The 23,274-nt window shown below is 36.0% G+C and overlaps 1 protein-coding gene and 1 pseudogene across 1 annotated transcript in view; both read right to left on the bottom strand.

Moving 5' to 3' along the window:
- The window catches only part of TICRR (TOPBP1 interacting checkpoint and replication regulator), a 37,128-nt gene extending 29,047 nt beyond the window's left edge, over positions 1–8,081 (bottom strand). Inside the window, exons 1-6 of the mRNA XM_012542354.3 lie at positions 7,203–8,081; positions 5,046–5,337; positions 4,139–4,377; positions 3,368–3,599; positions 2,053–2,182; positions 517–656 (exon numbers count right to left, since the gene is read on the bottom strand). Coding sequence (XP_012397808.1) covers positions 517–656; positions 2,053–2,182; positions 3,368–3,599; positions 4,139–4,377; positions 5,046–5,337; positions 7,203–7,862 — 1,693 coding nt within the window. The 5' untranslated portion in view covers positions 7,863–8,081. The remainder of the gene's footprint in view (positions 1–516; positions 657–2,052; positions 2,183–3,367; positions 3,600–4,138; positions 4,378–5,045; positions 5,338–7,202) is intronic.
- Positions 8,082–14,637: 6,556 nt separating this feature from the next.
- LOC100931436 lies at positions 14,638–15,509 on the bottom strand (annotated as a pseudogene).
- Between the last annotated feature and the right edge of the window lie 7,765 nt (positions 15,510–23,274).

Genomic DNA, 23,274 nt, shown 5'->3' with positions numbered 1-23,274 from the left:
GCAAAGTGAAGCTAGAAAAAGTCCATCAATCACTTCTTGGGAGAAATTTCAAAAAGAAAAAAGTCACAGGACTATCACGCTGTAAATTCAGAGATACCATGTAAGAAAAAAAACTTACAAACAGCCAGAGTTCAAGTATCAAGAAACCATTGTAAGGATTACACAAGACTTAGTAGTTTTTACTACAAACAAGAGATTTTAAAATACAATTATTTCAAAAAGCTTACACGCAAGAATAACCCACTCTATATGGTGAAGCCTAAAAATAAAGGTGAAAAAGATAAAATAGAGCAACTGAAACATAAAAAAATGAAGAAAGGAATGTAGAAGTAGTGATAAATAAGGACATTTTGAAAGTAATAGGCTGAATTCATTATATGCTTTAAAAAAAAAGCAATATGGACCTGTTTCATATCCATCTTTTTATGTTCTACTTTGGAAATACTCATTTAAAAATTTTGTTAAATTCCGAATTAAAAAAAGTTAAAAAAAGAAACAATTTTGTTCTATACATACGTTTCTTTTTGTTATCTTCTTGACCAATCATAGTAAATTCTTCACGAGATTTTCTCTGGTAGAATTCAGAGAGAAAATGTGTTAGCTCTCCTTCTGTCCTAGAGGATTCTTCCTTATTAGTTGAGGTAGCTTGTAATAACCTGTAAATAAATTGGTTCACACATAACAGTAAAATAACTCATTTATGCAAAGCTTCGTTATTTACAGAATAATTTATTCATAATAATGTGAGATGAATATTATTAATCTCATTTTACAAATGAAGAAAAAGATTTGTTCATAGTTATACAGCTAGCTAAGTGGCAGAGCCAAGACTAATGACCAAGTCTTCTTGTTCAGTGTGTAAATTGCTTTTCAAAGGTCAAAAATTATCAATCTTTTTAGAAAAACCAAATATCCTTCCAAAAAGCCTAACATTACTGTTAATACCTTATTGTCAAGGACAATATCTTATTTTGAAGCATCTATGTTGTTTTGTTTAAACTAGCTGGCCATATATAGCAAGTGATTTTAAAACAGGGACCAATTACTAAATGTGAGTGAAATTAGTTCTAAATAATTCCATGAAAAGTTAGTGCTGGATTATTAATAAAGGATCAATGAGAATAATTAGTTTACTTCTAATTTTTTGTGCCTCGTGATCATTCAATTCTGTCTTCAGTCTGGGAAGAAAACTCAGAACCCTAACCAATGGGTAAAAGTTCAATGTCTATGGGACTCTGGTAATAGTACAACTTTCAAAATTTGCCGCATCTTTTGTTCATTATCTGTTTAATAGCAACTTCCATTACTTGATATAATTTCAGACTGGGATAAGAGAATATAAGAATAGTAAATGTATACAGCTATTAGATTAGATTTCCCCTGTCCTCCAATACACACATAAACTACAGGTACATAACTGATTGATAAATATGTGAGTGGAATTTAACACTCATTTTATGGGTATAAATTTCTAGTAACCTAGAGATAACATGCCAGAAAAACCCAACAGATTAAGATTTTGCTAGACCAAATTCCACAAAGCACATGAATCCTGCATTTTGACAAATGTTTACTTCACTGAATAAATTTCACCATAAACAAAATGAACTAAGCCTTGTAGGATAAAGTTCTTTTCAAGGGTGAATTTAGGTAATTCAGTTCACCAAGATGACTTAACATGAAGGACATCAAAAAGAAAAACTGATACTTCATAGAATACAATTTCTAATACATATTAAGTACTTGAATATAAAAATTAAACTGATTATAGTGGACACAATTATTTCAGATAATCCAAGGAGTAGATTTAAAGTAATTCCTAATTGCATTTAGAATATATTACATTTTTTGAAACAAATTCCTAATTGCTTAGGCTGATATTAAAATAAGTTTGTATTCCCTTAGCATGTGTCAACTGGACTTCAGAAGATGCATATTAGCTGGCAGGGAGAAAATCAAATTAGGCAATATATATGCAGATAACTGCACATATGCAGATATGAGAGCTAACATTAATAACTATGCAACAGACAGAGAAATAAGATGTTTTACCAGAATGATTCCATTAAATTTGAACTTGCGCCACTGTGATTAGAGAAAGGAAACCATTTTTCCACAACTGCAGTACTCCAAGGGTGAGTCCGGCCAAGTTCCTGCTGGACCCAGTCAGAAACAGGAATGTCTATTGGGGTGGGGGTGGGTGAGAAAGAGAAAGGGTCATAAATAGAAGGAAATAATACATTACAAAAAATTTTAAAAATTTAGAAAACCTGACCTTCCCTCCCCCACTCAATTTCTCTCCTCAAAGGCCAAATCAAGAATTATTCTTTTGAGGTTCTTAATCTAGATCTACAGAACCCATAAGAAGTCTGTGGTTAGATTATAGGGGGTCTGTGAACTTAGATGCAGAAAAAAGCTATCTAACTCAAAATAATTATTTTTTTTTTATTTTATGTATTTAAAATGTTATTCTGAGAAGGGATCCATAGACTTGACCAAACTTGCCAAAGGAATCCATGACATACAAAAATGACAATACAAAAAAAATTTGATAGATGACTGATATATATAGTAATCAAAGTTATACTTGGATGCCTATGTTTTAATCACTACTGAATATGTTCAAACACATTCAACTCCAATAAACAATGGTTTTTACTCTAAGGGTAACAATGCTAAGGAAGGTAGTATGAGGTAGTGTGACAAGCCCTGCATCTGGAGCTAAGGGATTTAAGTCTAATTGTTAGCTTTGCTATTTACTACTTATAACATCTTTAAAAAGTTACTTAATCCTTCTGGACATCAGTTGCTTCAACTATAAAATGTGGGAGTATAAACTCCAGGAACTTTTAAAAGTTTTTAATCTAAGGTTTATCAACTGAATTTTGTTTGTATTTCACTATAATTTTAAAAAAAAAAATAATTCTAGGTTATGGGGCAGCTAGATGGTACAGTGGATAGAGTACCAGCCCTTTAGTCAGGAGGACTTGAGTTTCTGGCCTCAGAAACTTAACACTTCCTAGCTGTGTGACCCTGGGCAAGTCACTTAACCCCAATTGCCTCAGCAAAATAAAAAAAAATAATAATAATTTTAGGTTATTTAATGCATTAAAAAACGGTATTCTGAAAAGGGCTTCATAGCACAACAAAAGATCTGAAACTCCATCTCTTTGGTGATCTTTGGTGAATATACCTAATTATTCTTTCCAACTCTAAAGTCTACAATTTTGAGATTTGCCATAAGTATGGGCAGATGAGGTTCAGTTCTACAGTGATTCTTTACTTTATAGATAGAGAAAACCAAAAATAAAAACTTATTTAAGGATACTAGAGCTCAACTTTAATACTATAGTAGCAATGTGCTCACCAGAAGTATTAGAATTTTCATGTGAATTATGAATTTGGTTCAATACACTCTTTACAACATCTGGAAGAAGGTAGGTTGAATCATGAAGATTCTCTGTCATATCTTGGTGGAGATATTCCTGGAATTCATTATGTTCATTTCGAAACACAGTAAGAATTGTAGCAGTGTTGGAAAGAGGAGATATAATTCCGGTACTAGGTGGCCAACTTTCACCAGGATCTACATCAGCAACCTACACACAGAAAAGGAAATTCAAATAATGATCTTAAATCTATTGTTGTGATGTCCAGACCAGAATGGAAGTTAGTAAAAAATTAGAAGTTGAAAGTTTCTTTTTACATTTATGGTTACATCAGAAAGTCTATTGTTCCTTGGTTTTCAAACAGCAAATTTAGTTCACAATAAGATCCACAGAGGAAGAAAGCAGGTAACTGACAAAACAAATGAAAACTTGGTTTACAAAACACCAAGGCAGCAGGTGCGTTTACTGATTGTTGTATTCCTCCTTGAATTTCATCACATACTAAGTCCATCTGGAATCTAATGGTGTCAAATAGGTACCTTTTCTTTCCTGGTTCCATATTTCCAAACACATACACATATACACACACAGATACACATATTCACATACATGAACACATGCATCAACATTCACAATTATCATGACTATGCCTTATGTTCTCCAATAATTTGGGAAATATACTTCACTATGTCAACACAGAAAGATAAAATTTCTCTTACGCAAAACTATTTAATATAAGCAATATTTACCAAATGTAATTTTTCAACTGACAGTCTTCTAACAAGTTGCTGAAATAATTTCCCTTGTTCTGATTTCTCATTCTCCAAGCTCTGTAGAATCCAGCTTTCTGTGCCAAAACTATTGCTCATTGGATGAGTCCATTGGGTTACAGTGCCATTTAAGAAAATACTGACTGGTCTCTGAAAGTTCCTTTGATGCATAGCTAAAGGCTCAAGGGTGACTTTCCAGGTTTGCTGAGGCTTATTACCTGTTTTATAAAGAATAACATTAACTTTCAATTTAAGAGACATATCCATTAGAAAAAGTAAATTATTTTGTCAGTTGTGGTTCAAAAATAATTATTTGATTCAAAGACTACATTACAGCTATGTAGCATCAGAAATAATACCATTGATTTTGCAGAGGAATTCAGAGAAATAGCTAAAGAGAATTACTAACAATAGGCATGAATTAGTATCTAGATGATAGCTTCAAAATTATGGCTTTGAAATTCATGGGGAAAGAATTCAAACAGTACTTAGTAAGCATTAAAAAGGGAGACTTTTTAACCCCAAATCAAAAAACATAAGGATTAGCATCCTATATGATGAGATTCACCATTATTCTTTGGTATGTTTACATCTTCTGACTCATTTCATAAACACTTGAATAGCTATGGTGTCAAAATACTGCCCTATGTACTTCAAAAAACAGCCCTTGACCTAAAAGAGCTTATAGTAAGACTTAATTATATTAAAAAAGAATAGCAAAAATCTAATATACAATAAAATGAATAGTAGCTTACATTTATGTAGGGCTTTACAGTTTATAGAGCCTTTCTCACAATTACCTTCTAAAGAAACTGAATCAGTTTGTTCTGTTACACAGAATAGAGGCCAGTCACATTTAGCCTCTTATTTGCCCTTATTTTCTTACCTTCAATAGGCAGAAATAATATTCCTTCTATTTGTGGGAATGATGCGTGGTATCTGGGTGATTGGGATAGCAAGCAGTTTAAAGTAGATTCAAATGGCAAACTTGAAATCCATGGGGAGAACTGGAGTTGAGTAGGTCCCTGGTTAGTATTCACCCTATCACAGTAGGGCAATTTTTCACCATCTTGATTAAAGCACTGGGCTAAGATTTCAGGAGGCAAAACAGTCCCTCCCACACGTTGAAACAGTTCAGACATTGTCCAGTACCCAAGGTGGTCTGGGGCATCTTGCAACTGAAATAAAATCAATCTTAGGTTATCAACCAGTAATGTTAATGCAAACTACAGGAAAACCAAATCCACATCTGTATTAAAGAATCAATTTATTTAATTAGCACGTTTAGACATCAAAGAACAGCTAGAAGTTTACCCACTTTGGTCTAGAATGTAGAACGGAGCATGCATACCATCAAGAGAATGTTTATCCTTTAACTCCTCTTGAAGATAACTTTGCATTTGATTTGTATATTTTTAAGACTATAAACAGTTTTGAGAGCAAGGAGAGTTCCAAATTTGCCTTTGTATATACCTACCTCTTTGTGGAGTAGAGCCTCAAAAATAGTAGCAGGTGCTTACTTTTTGACAGAATCAAGGAAATGAAGTATTTTGTGCAGTTTTTATGACAGAATAAAAAAATAGAGTTGCTATAAAGCCCTCATACATAAATGAAAATTCTGTGCAGTTAATTGACTTAGTCTGAAACTTAAATCCATTTCTAGCCATAAGGTTAGGAAATTTTTACTGGTCTCCAGGTTAAAGATACATGATCTACATTCATTAACATTTGCTTAAGTAGCGTAGATAAGAAAAACTAAAGAGTTTTTTTTAATGACATAATTTAAATTGACCAAAAAAAGATCTCTCCTATTTCTTATAAAGAAAAAACTTCCCCAGTAAGAAAAATAAAAGTGATACATGTCCATAAGAATGCTCCCTTGGAATAAAGTATAGGGAAACAACCGATATATTGCCCATATCTTAGTTTAAGAGAGAGTTCAACAATTCATTAAGCATTTATTAAATTCTATTAGCCTTTACATAGGAGTTACTTACCTTCTCTAAGTTAGGAATAGGAATCTACGATTTCAGTGGTAGAGCAAAACTCACAGATGAAGAAACTCCCTCTACTGAAGCAAATTAGACCTTCCCTGCAATTTATAATTTAGCTAAAACACTACATGATTAAATGACTTACCCAGGGTCTCTCTCAAATGATTTATCTAATAGTAATGTTAGAGGGTGACTGAACACTAGGCCAGATCACTAGTCACACTGTATTATGTTGCCTCACTAAGATTTATCTACTATTACTACTAAATCTAGTTGAAATCTGCTACTTGGAGGGTGTTCCCACACATATTCTTAACCCTTATAGTGTATATTCATGGCGAATAAAGAAAAAGAAGATCCCTATCCTCAAGGGGTTTACAATCTAAAAGGACCATAGGCTTTAGAGCCAGAAAGAAACTTAAAAGATATTTATTCCAAATGATTATAAAATTGAAAAGTTAAATAATTTGCTCAGCATCACAAAGGCATTAATGGCAGAAATAGAATTGTTCAACAACAGACTCAAGAGCAATTAACTGTCGCCCTAATAAAAAGGAATATAAGAAGCAACACGAAGCAAAATCTAATAAATGCAAAGTAGAAATCTAGATAAAAGACCTATGAAAATTTTGGGGGAAAGCATTCAAATGAGAATGGTTCAAGGAGAGATAGCATGTCTCTTGGGAAAAGGTGAAGAGCAGGGAAAAAAAGAACTACTGATACTTTAAAAGAGTGAACAACTTCAGTGAATGTTTCTGCTTTATAAGCGACTCGAATGATTTATTTTCACTTAAAGAGTAAGAGAATGCTTTGGAGAAAAGAACATTATATTTGGAGTCAGAGGACTTGAGCGCCAAAAGGTTCTGACACCAACTTTGTTTTGTCGGGCAAGTCACTTTATCTCTCTGGGTCTATTTGCTTAAATATATAAAATGAAAAGGCCAACCTCGCTATTTCCAGTTCTAAAGCTGAAGGTCCTTGACTTTAAGTCATTTAACACTAGCTCCATTCTTGCACCCACAAATATTTCCTCTGGGTAGCAATCGTACCTTAGACGTTTCAGTAGTGTCCACCCAATAAAGAGAAATCTTTCTGCCCGTCAGAATTTCCTGCACTCTCTTGGGTAATAACTTCTCCATGACCACTTGGGTGGTGGGCAGTAGGTGCTGGGACTGGGCATCGCTCCTGGCCACAAACTGCAGCAGTTCCCTCTGGGAATGGGGGCACGGGGAAAAGAGGAAAACGGCATTCATCAAGCCTCTGCGGTCGGCGTCAGTCCCCCCGGGCTCATCAGGGGAGCCCAGCAATCGCCGCCGGCTGCTTCTTAGGAAGGGCTTCGTCGGCGACGAGATTTCGGGCAGGTCCCACTGGTAATCCAGGAGGGTTTCCGTCAGGACGTTCTGGATGTGGGTGGCCCTGGTCGCTGGGCCCGGCAAGTGGGGGCGCTGGGCCCGAGCCCCGAACCTGGCCTCCAGTTCTTCCTCGAAGTCTTCCCAGCTGCTGGGCCCCAGCTCACGGAAATCGGAAACTCGCGACGGCCGGCTCCGGGCCCCCTGAGAATTGAAGAACTGGAAACCCCAGCGGACTCTACCCAGGCCGAAGCGGCAGCTTAGGTAGTTGAGGAGCCGCAGGGCGACCAGCTGGACATGGTTCTTCCTGGCGGATCCGGCGGTGTCCAGCAGCAGCAGCACGTTGTGACAGCAGGTCATGTTGTTAGAGAAGGGTCCGCGCCCCCCTCGGAGCTCGGTGCCACGCGCCCCCCGGGGCGCCCTCCGAGGTCAGCGCTGCGCGCGCCCGGGGCCGCCCCTCCGAGGTCAGCGCTGCGCGCGCCCGGGGCCGCCCCTCCGAGGTCAGCGCTGCGCGCGCCCGGGGCCGCCCCTCCGAGGTCAGCGCTGCGCGCGCCCGGGGCCGCCCCTCCGAGGTGAGTGCTGCGCCCCGCCTCCTCTTTAAGCCCGATCAGGGTCCGCGAGCCCCTTTCCCAGTTTTCCAACGCCGAGGAACTCGTTGGTATTTCTCCAGTCAGAACTCCCAGGCCCGTGAACGCCGCTTTCTCCCCTAAAACCCTTCCTTTTAAGTCTTCTCGGTGACTGTTCTCCTACAAGGCGCTTCTCTCTTTTCTCTTCCTAATAACTGGGCTGGGGCCTGTCTCACCACAAGGCCACCGCCATTCTCTTCTTCCTTCAGTCAAATGCCTCCCGCGCTCCCTACGAGATGCTCCCATTGGTCGAGAAAACTCATAGCTCCCGCTCGGCCCTGAACTAGACTCTGTTTCTATTGGCTTCTTCTCTACGTAGATCAAACGAGCAACGCCCCATCTTGTCGCTGACCGGAAAAGGTTTGGAGGAAAATCCAGCTCTGATTGGGGCGATTCCGTGACGTTTACACAAGGGCGGGGCCAGACCGGAAGAAGCTGTGTGCTCACTGGCCTGAATTTTGAGTTTAAAATTTAAAGACTTGTGGGCGGAGTTTTCAGGACGCGTGCGTGCTTACGTATTGTGTGCGTGTCTTCTGCGTGTGTGTGTGTGGTTTTTTTTTTTTTTGGTGGGATGGGTGGGAGTGGTGATGTTCCTTCAGTAAGAACAAGTTTGGGGACAAACTGTAACCAGAGACATGTTACTATATAATATAAAGGGAAAAACAATGAAGCAAAGGGGACTCTAATTAACGAGAACAGATTTTGACAAAGAAGAGGTGGGAACACGCTATTTTTCCCGGGAGAGGTGGGGGGCTAGGGAGGGGGAATACTTGATACTATGTAAAGACAGGTTGTTGTATCGGTGGGTTTTGCTGAACTTTGTTGCCGTGGCAGAATGTTATTGTTTATTTTTTCCTTCTTGAAGGTGACCACGATATATATGCAAGGGTTGTGGATCTTAAGGGGGGAGGGCTGTGCAAAGTAACCAGCAGCCTCCCTTTGTTCTCCGCAGCCAAATGCGCCCATTAACCAGATATATGACTATATATGGACCAGGACTAGCCGTGGGTTCGGCGAAGAGCTTTTTAAACTAAGGTCTCTAAGCGGTGTGAGTTGGTCTGAGGCTGAACCCATTCAGTGATTAAGAGATGACACTGATGCATAGTTGGTGGAGTTGTGAATTGATCCAGCCATTCTGGAGAGCAATTTGGAGCTATGCCCAAAGAAATAGAAAACCGCTTTGATCCAGCAGTGTCTCTTTTGGGTCTGCATCCCAAAGAGATCATTAAAAAGGGGAAAGCACCCGTATGTGCAAAAACGTGTGTAGCAGCCCTTTTTGTAGTGGCAAGGAATTAGAGATTGAGGGGATGCCCATCAGTTGGAGAATGGCTGAATAAAGTGACTTTAAAGTATTTAACATGTGTTGGTCTACCTGCCATCTAGGGGAGGAGGTGGGGGAGGAGGGGAAGAGTTGGAACTGAAGGTTTTGCAAGGGTCAATGCTGAAAAATTACCCATGCATATAACCTGTACATAAAAAAAATAAGCTATAGTATATGAATGTAATGGAATACTACTGTTCTGTAAGACGTGATGAACAGGCTGGTTTCAGAAAAGCCTGGAAAGACTTACATGATGCTAAGTGAAGTGAGTAGAATCAACAGAACATTGTAGGCAGCAATAACAAGATTATATGATGACTGACTGTGATGGACTTGCCTCTTTTCAACAATGAATGACCATTCAAGGCAGTTCCAATAGACTTGTGACGGAAAGAGCCATTCACATCAGAAAAAGATCTATGGTGACTGAATGTGGATCAAAGCATAATGTTTTCACCTTTTTTGTTGTTTGTTTTCTTGTTTTTTTTCTCTTTTGATTTGATTTTTCTTGCTTAACATGATAGTATAGAAGTCTATTTAGAAGAATTTCACATACTTAACCTATGTTGGATTGCTTTTGTTTAGGGGAAGGAGGGGAAGGGATGGAGAAAAATTTGGAATGAAAGGTTTTGCAAAGATAAATGTTGAAAACTATCTTTGTATGTATTTGGAAAAATAAAAAGCTGTTAAAAATTAAAGGAAGAAAGATGCCATGAGAGGATGGCTGCAGAGAGACATGTATGTGTACACCCACTTATCTAATCTGTGATGTCATTACCTTCTGTTCTGGATAAAACTGTTTAAATATATGTTAGATCCCACACAATGCTCCTTAAAAACAAGTACCAACATAAATGTTGATTGATTCATGAAAAAACCAAGGCATCAGGAAAGCAGTCAATGAAATGCAGAGGTTAGAAAAAAAAAGGCATGGAGTTCCAATGATCTAGAAAGACATCTGCACCCAGAGAGAGGACTGTGGGGACTGAGTGTGGATCACAACATTGTATTTTCACTTTTTTTTGTTATTGTTTGCTTGCATTTTATTTACTTTCTTAATTTTTTCCTATTGATCTGATTTTTCTTGTACAACATGATAATTGTGGAAATATATATATATAGAAGAATTGCACATGTTTGACATATATTGGATTATTTGCTGTCTAAGGGAGAGAGAAAAAAATTTGGAACTCAAGGTTTTACAAGGGTGAATTTTGAAGAGTATGTATGTGTTTTGAAAATTAAAAAAAACTTTATAAAAAAAAGAAAGGCACATTGAGTTTATATTTTAATGGGGGGGAAGAGTATGTATGTGTTTTGAAAATTAAAAAAAACTTTATAAAAAAAAGAAAGGCACATAGAGTTTATATTTTAATGGGGGGGGGGAATCACATGAAGCTAAATATGTAATAGACAATATATACAGAATGTAGAAGATGGGAAGTAATCTCCAAGAGGAAGGTTCCAATAGTTTGGGGAACCTGGAAAGGCTTCCTTCAAAGATGGGATTTGATCTGAGTCTGGAAGAAAACCAAGGAAATTGAGAAGTGGAGAAGAAGAGACAGAGAATTGCAGGCAGGGAGGATTATGCTATCAAAAAGCAAAGCTATGTGAGAGAGGAAGAATAGCAAGTAGGCCATCTGGATTTTGTAAGAAAACTGAAAAGGTTGAAAGATAAAGAATTTTAAATAGCCAGGAACTTTATCTTCCATTCCAGATGGTTGCCATTTCCTAAGGAGTTGAATGACTTGCCTAGGGTCACACAGCTAGTCTTGAATCCAAGCCCAGAACTCTATCTACTGAACTATCTAGCTGCCCCAATTGGTTATGGAGATAAGACAGCCTAACTCTTGTTAACTTCAAGGCCACCTCTCTATCCCCAAGCTTCCTTGATTATGCTGATCATTTTATTTTGGACTGGAGCTGAAATTTTATTGGTGTAGGGCATTAGTCTCCAAACTTTTTTTTTTGAAAGTGAACTATCAGCAAAGTTTTGGGGCCCGCACTTTCAATCCATCAATCAGCATTTATTGAATAGCATTTACTGTGACTTAGCTGTACTCCTATGAATGCAATGAGAGTATAATTTTGAATTTCTGAAAATTCATTTGATTCCCTTTAGTAGTATTCAAAGTAGCTGGGAGGAGCATTGGATAGAGTGCCTGAATTCAGGAAGTCAGACTCTTCTTTTTGAGTTCAAATCTGGTTTCAGTCACAATATATGACCCTAGGTAAGTCAAATAACTGCCTCGGTTTCCTCATATATCAAATGAGCTTGAGAACAAAATGGCAAAGCACTCTTTGCCATCTTTGCCAGGAAATCCCAAATGGGATCACAGAGTTAGACACAGCTGAAATTTCTGAATAACAAAATTTATTATGCGTGATGTATGGGTGATACAAAAAAATCCAAATTAGTCGCTGCCCTCAAAGAACTTAAATTTTAAAATTACATTTTAATTCTAAAACTATTTAAATATATTTATTGAGCAATATATTAACATCTCACTGTACTCACATATACTTTATAAAACACATAAAATAGGAACTTTAAAAGGGATGAGGTAAAGATGAATTCAACAATATTTCATGAAAAAAAAGTTTGGTGAAAAAAAAGGGAACAAATGTATATGGCTAGAAATAGGTTTATTAATGACTAGAACTTTTTGCTTTCACAAATGTCAATTTCTAAATATACAAATTACAATTAAAGCAATAAATCAGCAAACATCTATTTGTTATATACCTATTCCAAGCTAGGCATTATGGATAGAAGTAGAATGAATGAAAACAGTCCCTACTAGAAAAGAATGTACATTTTAATTGAGAAGACAAATTGAATATACTTATTATTTTTTTAAATCCGAGTGCATGTCCTGGGAGATGGGGTGTACTTGGAGATAATAATTCTCTGTTAGAAATTAAAATATTCAGTTAATTTTGTCAGGGAATTTGTCAGCATAGATTTTTGGAGAGACGAGAGAATCTCACCAGCTGCATCCATTGACATCAAATAACTTAAGTTGCCAAATTGAAAAGAAAAAGCTTTATTAGCATGCAAAAGAAATTTGCTTGCTGATAGCACATCCAACTTCTTAGGAAACAGATTTTTTTAATGTATACAGCCAATCACCAGCATTCTGTGGCAATTTAGGATATCTAAGTAGCACATTTCACAGAAAGGAGCTGGAAAGAGGAAAGTTAAATCACATAGAAAAAGGAATCTTTTTGGAGTGATATTTGGGATACAACTGGGAGAATTTGTTATTGGAATGAGAAAATATTTCTTTTTCAAGGGCAGGAAAGAGGAAGAGGTGAGCAAATACTTTTACAATTATTAAAGAAATACCCTTGCTCTAATTTTTCAATTCAATAATTTATTAAATGTCTGCTATATGCCAGACACTGTGCTTAGCACTGAGTATACAAATCGGATAAAGAGAGGGTTCCTGCCTTCAAGTTTACAATCTAAAAGGGCAAGATAGCACACAAAAAGAAGTCGAAAAGTTTCTTTTTCTTTTTCCTTTTTTTTTTGGCTGAGGCAGTTGGGGTGAAGTGACTTGCCCAAAGTGACACACAGCTAGGAAGTGTTAAGTATCTGAGGTCAGATTTGATTCAGGTCTTCCTAACTTCAGGGCTGGTACTATATCCACTATGCTACCAAGCTGCCCCAAAAAGTTTTTATGGGGAATTATTAAGGAGTATCTGGGACATATTTTTCCATGGAATAGAAGTCAAGTAGAGCTACTGATGGAAAATGGAGTCACCAGAAAAGTTGTGAGCCCTCAATAAAAGAAATTTTGGGGAGTTTAGCACTCTGTCCTCCAGCCTTTCGACAGTGAATTGAAAAGATGTAGACTATCAAAACCTAGTCATTCTTTGCAATTGTGTGGATCAGAAGACCACCAACTCAATTAAAGATAAAGATTTTTAAAGGTAGAAAGCAGAGGCATTTCTTTGATCAAGTCTCTGAGAACTGGTGTCTCCCACAGCCAGGGTGGACTGGCATGAAGAGAGGAAGAGTACAAAAGACAAGCAGGAGGTTATATACCCTAGCATAAACAAGTCTAAGAAACACTGCAAGGCTTGGACCTCTGCTCTGATTGGTCAGAGTGGGATGGCCTCACATTCTAGCCTGAACAAGGAAACATTTCTTACCCAAATCTAACACAGAAATCATAATTACCTTATGTGGAAGTTCTAGGGTTAATGTGGCTATTCTTGGAACAAAGTGGGGGGGGGGTGCCATCTGAGTTTCCTAGATCACATGATTTACAGGAATATGAACCTTAGGCCTGTCTGCCTAGGCTCCAGTTGGTCTAGCTAAATTTTGAAACACTGTCTCCAATTTATGCACTATCTATACCAGATTATGTGTGGGAAAGCTTTTCTTCCTTCCACTCATGAAGATGAGATTTCAGATGATCAGCCATTCTGGGGGTGAAGGAATGGAATGGGATGGGCATATTGTTCACTGGAGTCAAAAGCCAACCACAATGAATTTATTTTTAGGTACTTTTTTTTTGATGCAATAGATATTTAATAATTCAGTGGATTATATTCCTTTAAGTTGGATAACATTTATTTCCTCCACAAAACAACTACTTCAATCAAAAATATAACCTAGAGAAATCATTTTACTATTAAAAATAATATCCTTCCCACAAATGCTTCAATCAAAATTATAACCTAGAGAAATCATTTTGCTATTAAAGTCTTTTAGTTTTTTAATAATTCAACTATCTTATTCAAAAGAAATAATAAAATATTTTATAATTATAAATAAAATAATAAAATTCAAAAGAAATTACTGTAAAATCATGACAAAATTACCCTTACCATTATATTTATTTATCAAATTCCAAATGTGTTATTCTAAACAATCATAAAATAAGTATGAAAGTCAACAAATTGCTTATAACATTCTTGAATCATAGGATTAAATAAACCCATCTCCACAGCCCTCCAAAATTTTCTCCTCATTATTCTAGTTAGAAATTTGCATTTTTTCTCCGGCACATTCTTAAAAACACTTATGCATTGTAGTTTTTAGATGCTTAGTGAATCTTAAAAGAATTTTTTTTTTAAATCTGAAAATTACAAAAATAAGGAAACACCACCAGAGTCATATGCTTGAAGTTAGCAAATCAAAATAATTTATTTCTATTTGACATGAATTATAGAAAGATACAGCAGAGATTATTTGATCAATACTCCTGGAGATAACACTTTCATGGCTGACTCCAATGTCTCTTGAACCTTGGCATTATTTTCAGTTAAGAGGAAAGCATTTCTCTTTGTAGGCTCCAGATTCTGTTTTTGTTTATTGGAGAGAAGAGAATAGGGTTGAATAGGGTTCAAGATTCCCCTAAGGTGCCAACTAGTGACAGGGTGATTGAGTCATGGCTGACCAATTCTTTTTGGTTGGATTGTTGAAAGGGGACATTTATCCAACCACAGTTCTCACAAAGATGCTGAGCATGTTCTTTAGGGAGGGAATAAGAGTGGATAAGACTGGAGAATGCATATGAATTGTTGTTTTTGTTGCTCTCAGCTTGACTGTCATTCTCCTGAATTACACAAAAATCATTCTTCTCTTTTCCTCACCAGATTCTTCATCCTCCTGCCTTCTTCTCTCATGATTGAAACATATGACTACAAAAGAGCTTACCTATTTCATCAGTCTCAGTTATGTACTTGTGTCAGAATACTATCCATGCTATATATGTATAGAACATAAAGAAAGCTTCAAAAAACTTCCAGTCTTTTTGTGTATCTGAAGCTTTTTCTTTCCCACAGGTCATGAGTTGCTTATCAGACATTCTCAAATCTAAAACAACAATGCAATATTTCTGAACAAGATATTTCTGTGACTCTCATAATCTCATAGTAACTAATTCCATCTCCTTTTTCTCTATATGGCTTTCCATGTAGCTTTTGGGTTTCTTTTTCAATGAAAGTATTTCCAGATAATGAGATAAGTGGTATAACAATGCCAAGATTCTTGTTCCTCATGAATGTCGTAAAGGAATATACATACTGCATTTCAGACTTTTGTAATAAAAATAAGGCAATGCATTTAGCATCATATAGATGTTATTCTTTGACCATTTTACAGTTCCTTTGGTTGATTTCTCATCTCTGTTAGTAAATCTTCTCTCAGACAACTTTTCTGAGGTTGTGCCATCATTTTTTGGTCTTTTTTCCCCCCATCATTTTCAACAAAGTGAATTGGTTTGCGCTTTTTGGATTTCTCTTTGATTTCTGAGGCAGGTATAGGATATGACCATGGGAAATTTATTTCATCTCTGAGCCTTAATTATTCATTTTTTAAATTTAAAAGTATTGATCTAATGATCCTAGTGCCATCTACTTAATGATAGGGATAAAGGAGCTTCCTCACCCAATCTGGTGCCATGTCAGTGGAGCTCCTCAGCAATGGTAGCAGAGAAACTACCACCCTTTGACTTGCTGCTCATAGAGAGCCTCTTTAGATACTTCTTTACTGAAATATCCACAATATAATCAACAAATAATATATCACAACATTCAATGAATATAACAGCTTTTCAGCAGGCATCATGGTGTAATATTTTCTGTTACACTTTGAAAAATAGGCAAAAAGTAAACTGTCTGATTTTAACTCAACAAAAAGTTTTCATTATAAATCCATTCTTCCTCCAATAGAGAGGACTCACAACATTTCCAATAACTTCTAAGATGAAAGGTTGAAGTAATCATTACGATATAACTACATGGGGTCTCTTATCCAAGGACAACAGTTTTTACAAATAATAAATGAGATCATCTGCTTTGTGCTGTACTTTAATGGCTTGTTACATTTTATTTCTCTTTAGCTTAAGCAATGTAGCTAGCCAAGCTGATGAATTTATTTTTAGATACTTATTTGTTGAAAGGTATACAATGCAATCAACAAATATGTCACAATATTCAGTGAACAGAACAGCTTTTCAGGAGAAGTTATGTTGAAATATTTTCAATTATGCAATGAAAAAACAGGCAAAAGTGAATTGTCTCAGATTTCAATTCAACAAAAAGTTTTCATTATAACTCTTTACATGGTTCTAATTAGTGGATAGTATTATATCTTAATTTCTTATTTAGGTTTGTATTTTTTAGTTATGTTTTTGTATGACGAAGAAGAATAGCAAAAGGGTCAGTTCCACTGAACTAAAAAAGACAGAAATGGAAGTAATTTCCAAAGCTGGAAAGATATACTGGGCTGTAGTTATGAAGGACTTTAAATCCCAAACAGATATTTCTATTACAGGCAATCAATAAAATATTTTTAATCATCTGCCAGGCACTTTACTAACTTCTGAGGAAACAACAACAGGCAAAAGATGTTCTATATTCTCAAGGAGCTTATATTCTAATGGAGAGAAAACATGCAAACAATATATATGAATAGGTTATATACAAAGATAAGTTGGAGATAATCATAGAAGAAAGACCCTAAGATCAAGGAGGACTAGAGAAGGCTTTTTGCAGAAGGGATTTAACTGAGAACAGAAGAAACCCAGAAAAGCTAGGAGACAGCAATGAGAAAGAAAAGAATTCTCAGCATGAGTGAAAACCATTAAAAATAAATGGAATTGAAAGATGGAGTGTTATGTGCAAAGAGTTACTGGATTGCAAAGTTCACGGAGGGGAGTAAGGTGTAAGAAGACTAGAAAAGTAGGTGTTTAGAATGCCAAACAAAAAATTTTATATTTGATCCTGGAGGGTTAGAGAGCTACTGCAGTTTATTGAATGGTATAGTATTGTGACGTGGTCAATCCTGTACTATAGGAAGATCAATTTGACAACTGAATGAAGGACTCACTAGAGTGGGAAGAGACATGAACTATAGACTACAGAGACCAACAAACAGGAATGAGGTAACCAGGGCCTGCATCATAGTGGTGGTTGTATTGGAGGAGAGAAAAAATAAGAGATGTTATGAGAATCAGAAACAAAAGAACATAACACTAATTTAATATGGGGGAGAGAGAGAGTCAAGAATAATATGGAGATATCTCTAGGAGCAAAACAAAGGTTTATTATTTATTCTCGTGTTCCTCCAGTGGAACAAGCAATCTAAAGGAGGAGGTACCTTTGGGACAGGTTTAATAGTTTAAATAGTCCCTAAACAAATACCGCTCCCATCATGGATCCTCACCATTATTGGCTGAGGGTCTTACATTTTAAATGCTGGTACAACCCAGGAAATTGAATTTTGGCCAATAGGTACATAGCTACCCATATTTTATTGAGGTAAGAAGAGAATTATATCATGGAAGAGTTGTAGGAAGGGGAAGTAGGTATGTCCTTGGGTCAATGCCCCAAAGACTACCTTCAGGCCTACTCCAGCTCTGGGATAAATGAAGTCTTACTTGATTTTCACAACTGTCATTTAGAGATCTTGCTCCATCTTGTTCAATGATGATCCAACAAAGGAGATTGACAAGGAGCAATCAGATAGGTAGGAGGAGAATTAGGAGAGAGCAGTGTCTTAGAAATTTAGAATAGAGTTTAGAGGAGAAGCGGATAATTTAAAATATCAATAGGCTGCAGAGCTCAAGAAGAATGATAATTAAGAAAAGACCATTAGATTTGGCAGTTAAGAGATCACTGATGACTTTGGAGAGAGAGGTTTCAGTTGAATGAAGTCATAAGCCAGAAAATAGAGAGTCAAAAAGAGATTAAAAGACAGTCAAAGGTTCTAATAAAGGCCTCATTTCCAAAATATATAGAGAATTGACTCTAATTTATAAGAAATCAAGCTATTCTCCAATTGATAAATGGTCAAAGGATATGAACAGATAATTCTCAAATGAAGAAATTAAAACTATTTCTAGCCATATGAAAATATACTCCAAATCATTATTAATCAGAGAAATGCAAATTAAGACAACTCTGAGATACCATTACACACCTGTCAGATTGGCTAGAATGACAGGGAAAGATAATGTGGAATGTTGGAAGGGATGTGGGAAAACAGGGACACTGATACATTGTTGGTGGAATTGTGAACACATCCAGCCATTCTGGAGAACAATTTGGAACTATGCTCAAAAAGTTATCAAACTGTGCATACCCTTTGATCCAGCAGTGCTACTACTGGGTTTATACCCCAAAGAGATACTAAAGAAGGGAAAGGGACCTGTATGTGCCAAAATGTTTGTGGCAGCCCTCTTTGTAGTGGCTAGAAGCTGGAAAATGAATGGATGCCCATCAATTAGAGAATGGTTGAGTAAATTGTGGTATATGAATTTTATGAAATATTATTGTTCTGTAAGAAATGACCGGCAGGATGAATACAGGGAGGATTGGTGAGACATACATGAACTGATGCTAAGTGAAATGAGAAGAACCAGGAGATCATTATATACCTCAACAACGATACTGTATGAGGATGTATTCTGATGGAAGTGGATTTCTTCGAGAAAGAGAAGATCTAATTAAGTTTTAATTGATCAAGGATGGACAGAAGCAGCTACATGCAAAGAAAGAACACTGGGAATTGAATGTAAACTGCTTGCATTTTTGTTTTTCTTCCTGGATTATTTATACTTTCTGAATCCAATTCTCCCTGTGCAACAAGAGAACTGTTAGGTTCTACACACATATAATGTATCTAAGATATACTGTAACCTCTTTAACATGTATAGAACTGTTTGCCATCTGGGGGAGAGGGTGGAGGGAGGGAGGGGGGAAATCGGAACAGAAGTGAGTGCAAGGGATAATGTTGTAAAAATGACTTGGCTGGTGACCCAATAAAGGAGACTGAGAAGAAACAGATAAGTAGGAGCAAAAGCAGAAGATACCAAGAATTCACATCAATGGTTCAAGGTGGAGAAGGAAGGAAAATGTAATTAGTGCAGAAGGGATGGGTTGGGGAAAGAATTGAGGGATTGAGGGATTGGAAGTCACAGTAAGGACAAAAAGCAGAGTTTGAAAATGGAGAGGTGAAATGACAATGGATTGTAATTAGACAAAGGAATTTCAGAGTTGGAGAACATGCACATAGTGGTGTCCTCCATCTCCTACAATCAGGAAGAGTCCAGAAGAAGAGACCACCAGATGATATGGGATGGTGTCCCTCTGACAGTTGCAGACAAAAAGGGTCTCCTGAAAGTAGGAATAGGACTGCTTAGAAGATTGACTTTCTTTCTGACCGCTGCAGGCAGTAAGGACCCCCTGCAAACATGAAGAGGCTATGTGAAGTCATTGAAACAGGATATGGAATTGTCTGCTTCATAATATTCTAGGACTTCTTAAACTTTTTCAACTAGCAATCCTTTTTTGCCTGATAAACTTTTATGTGATCCCAAGGATTTAGGTATATTAAATAGGTATACAAATAAAAAAATTATTGATTATAAATCATAATTTTGCGAGCCCTCATATTATGAGACCTCATGTGGGGTCCAAACCACAGTTTAAGAAGCTGGGTATATAGTCGATAGGAAGCTACTGGAATTTGTTCATAGAATAGCGTGGTATAATATGGTTAGACTTGTGCTTTAAGAAAATCACTTTGACAGGTATATGGAGGATATATTGGAATGGGGAAAGATTTAAAATAGGGAAACCAATTAGGAAATCATTGCAATAGTTCAGGTGAGAAGTAATGAGGGCTTGAATCAGAGTAGTGACTAACTGGAAAGAAGGAGATACATAGATACCTACATATATAATATATGATAAATAAAATATAATAAATAATATAAATATATACAACTGGAAAGAAGGGATACATATAATGTATATATGTATATTTATAAATATATGTGTATATAGATATATAGATATGAAATATTCTGATTGTAGAAATGATAAGATTTGTCAACTGCTTATTTATGTGGTATTGAAAGTGAATTTTTGGGAGAATATAATTGACTCTATTTTGTTCTATATTCACCATTTTGCAGTGTATAACCCCTGCATGAACTACAGGAACAACTGCAGGATCTAGTTCCCTTCAGTCTTTCTTTGCTCCCCTAATTGGTACAAAATGACTTAATTACTTGAAAAAGAAAAGGATTGTAGTCTCTGAAATGCTTCTTTTCTTTATCTAGCCTGACAGATAGTTCCCTTTGATTTAGTGAAACTAGCTATATACAAAGACACATCTTTTATCTATTTCCTGTCGCTAACAATGCACATTCTCCTTAATAAGCATACTTTTTTTATTTGTAAAAGCAATTGCACAATAATGAACAGCTGTCTTTTTTTATCTCTTTTTTTCATGTAATATATAAATACTACTAGTTGAATTTTGAATGATACACATTCCCATCAATTGCTGGTGGGATGTATCATACTCTAATTGTATAATAAAACTTTGTCTAATTTGTGGTGTCTTATTGGCAATAATTAGTTGAAACAATAAAAAAAAATCATACAATTGTGGTAGTCTCATTGGTTCTGGTTGACCCAACTTTTGCATATTTATAACTTCAAGAACTGGTACCAATAATCAAATTCATCAAATTGGGAATTTCTACAGAGGGGAAACTCAGAGAGCTGATAAAGTTGAAGTCCTGTACTTCTGTATTCTAAATTGAAAGACCTACAGATACAAATTAATTTTTTATCTGTTTTTTGTTTTGTATGCTTTATTGTTTTTTTTAATGATCATTATATCATCTTGGCCACCATTTCTATCTAAATTCTTGAATTCTGTCATTCCAATGTAATACTCTAGTTGTCAGTATTACTTATGTCTGTCAAAATAATGACATAATTTTAATATAATCCTCAAGCAGTGGCTGACAAACCTTAGTTGCAGTGGTCAGTAGATGACATAATCTTCATTGTAGTAGTCAGTAGTTAATGTAATCTTCAGATTTTGGTCAGTGGTCAGTATGGAATATGCTCTAGAACAAAACCCACTCCAGGTTCTTGTTGGCAAATTGGGAAAAAAAATTCCAGGAAAAACTGCTCTAAGACTATACTTGTTAAGCTCTACCAAACTAAATGGCCATCTTATACTTGCAGCTAGGTGACAGAATATTTAGAATGCTGGATTTGGAGTCAGAAAGAACTGAATTTAAGTCCAAACTCGGACATTTAGGAGATATATGACCTTGGGCAAGGCACTTTATTTGCCTCAGTTTTTTCATCTGTAAAATGAGCTGAAGAAGGAAAAGGCAAATTACTCCAATATTCTTGCCAAGAAAACCTCAAATGGGGCCACAAAGAGTTGGACATGACTAAAAATGACTGAACCACAAGAATACCTGTTATACTGAGTGATCTTGACCATTATTTGGTAACTTTGATCATGAAGTCGTCTAAAGTTAAACTATCTCATTCCCAATAAGTTTTCTTTTTTAAATATCAGTATCTTTTTAAAAAATCAGTATCTATCCCTTTGCTTGATAGAGAAGAACTTTCTGATTCAAAAATGCAGAGAAAAATGAAAAGCAGTCTGGCAGAAATTAGATTTAAACATCACTTTATACCATATTGCATAATGCATTTTAAATGGAAATGTGACCTTAATATTAAAGATCATACAATAAAAAAAATTTGAAGAGCATATTTGTATACCTCTCACAGATCTGAATAGATGTATTCTTTTTTGTTTATTTGTTTCTATGTTTTTTCTTTTTTTTATTATATATCTTTTAATTTATAAGATATATATGTGGATAATTTTTCAGCAATTGACAGTTGCAAAACCTTTTGTTCAAACTTTTCCCCTCCTTTCCCCCACCCCCTCCCCCAGATGGCAGGTTGACCAATACATGTTAAATATTTAAAGTATAAGTCAAATACAATATAAGTATACATGTCCATACAGTTATTTTGCTGCACAAGAAGAATCGGACTTTGAAATAGTGTACAATTAGCCTGTGAAGGAAATAAAAAATGCAGGCGGACAAAAATATAGGGATTGGGAATTCTATGCAGTGGTTCACACTCAGAGTTCTTTCACTGGATGTAGGTGGTTCAATTCGTTACTGCTCCATTGGAACTGATTTGGTTCATCTCATTGTTGAAGAGGGCCATGTCCATCAGAATTGATCATCATATAGTATTGTTTTTGAAGTATATAATGATTTCCTGGCCCTGCTCATTTCACTCAGCATCAGTTCATGTAAGTTTCTCCAGGCCTTTCTGAAATCATCCTGCTGGTCATTTCTTACAGAACAATAATATTCCATAATATTCATATACCACAATTTATCCAACCATTCTCCAATTGATAGGTATCCACTCAGTTTCCAGTTTCTGGCCACTACAAAGAGGGCTGCCACAAATATTTTTTCACATACAGGTCCCTTTCCCTTCTTTAATATCTCTTTGGTATATAAGCCCAGTAGAGACACTGCTGAATCAAAAGGTATGCACAGTTTGATAACTTTTTGAGCATAGTTCCAAATTGCTCTCCAGAATGGTTGGATGTATTCACAATTCCATCAACAATGTATCAGTGTCCCTGTTTTCTCACATCCCCTCCAACATTCTGCATTATCTTTTCCGTCATTCTAGCCAATCTGACAGGTATATAGTGGTATCTCAGAGTTGTCTTAATTTGCATTTCTCTGATTATAGGAGATGTATTAATCAAATAAGAGATGGAGTAATTATAGAAGATGAAATAGATAACTTTGATTACATGAAACTGAAAAGCTGCACAAATAAAATGAAATGCATCTAGGATAGGAAGAGAAGTGGTTGAATAGGGAAAAAAAATTTGTATCAAATTTCTCTGATAAGAAACAATGACTATATATATATATGTATAGATATATATTTGTGTATGTATATGTGTGCATACATATACACACATACATATACATACCCAGTT

Source organism: Sarcophilus harrisii, chromosome 2 (genome assembly GCF_902635505.1).
Source record: "Sarcophilus harrisii chromosome 2, mSarHar1.11, whole genome shotgun sequence".
NCBI lineage: Eukaryota > Metazoa > Chordata > Mammalia > Dasyuromorphia > Dasyuridae > Sarcophilus > Sarcophilus harrisii.
The sequence above is the reverse complement of the archived record's forward strand: the minus strand, read 5'-3'. Positions and strand labels throughout refer to the sequence as shown.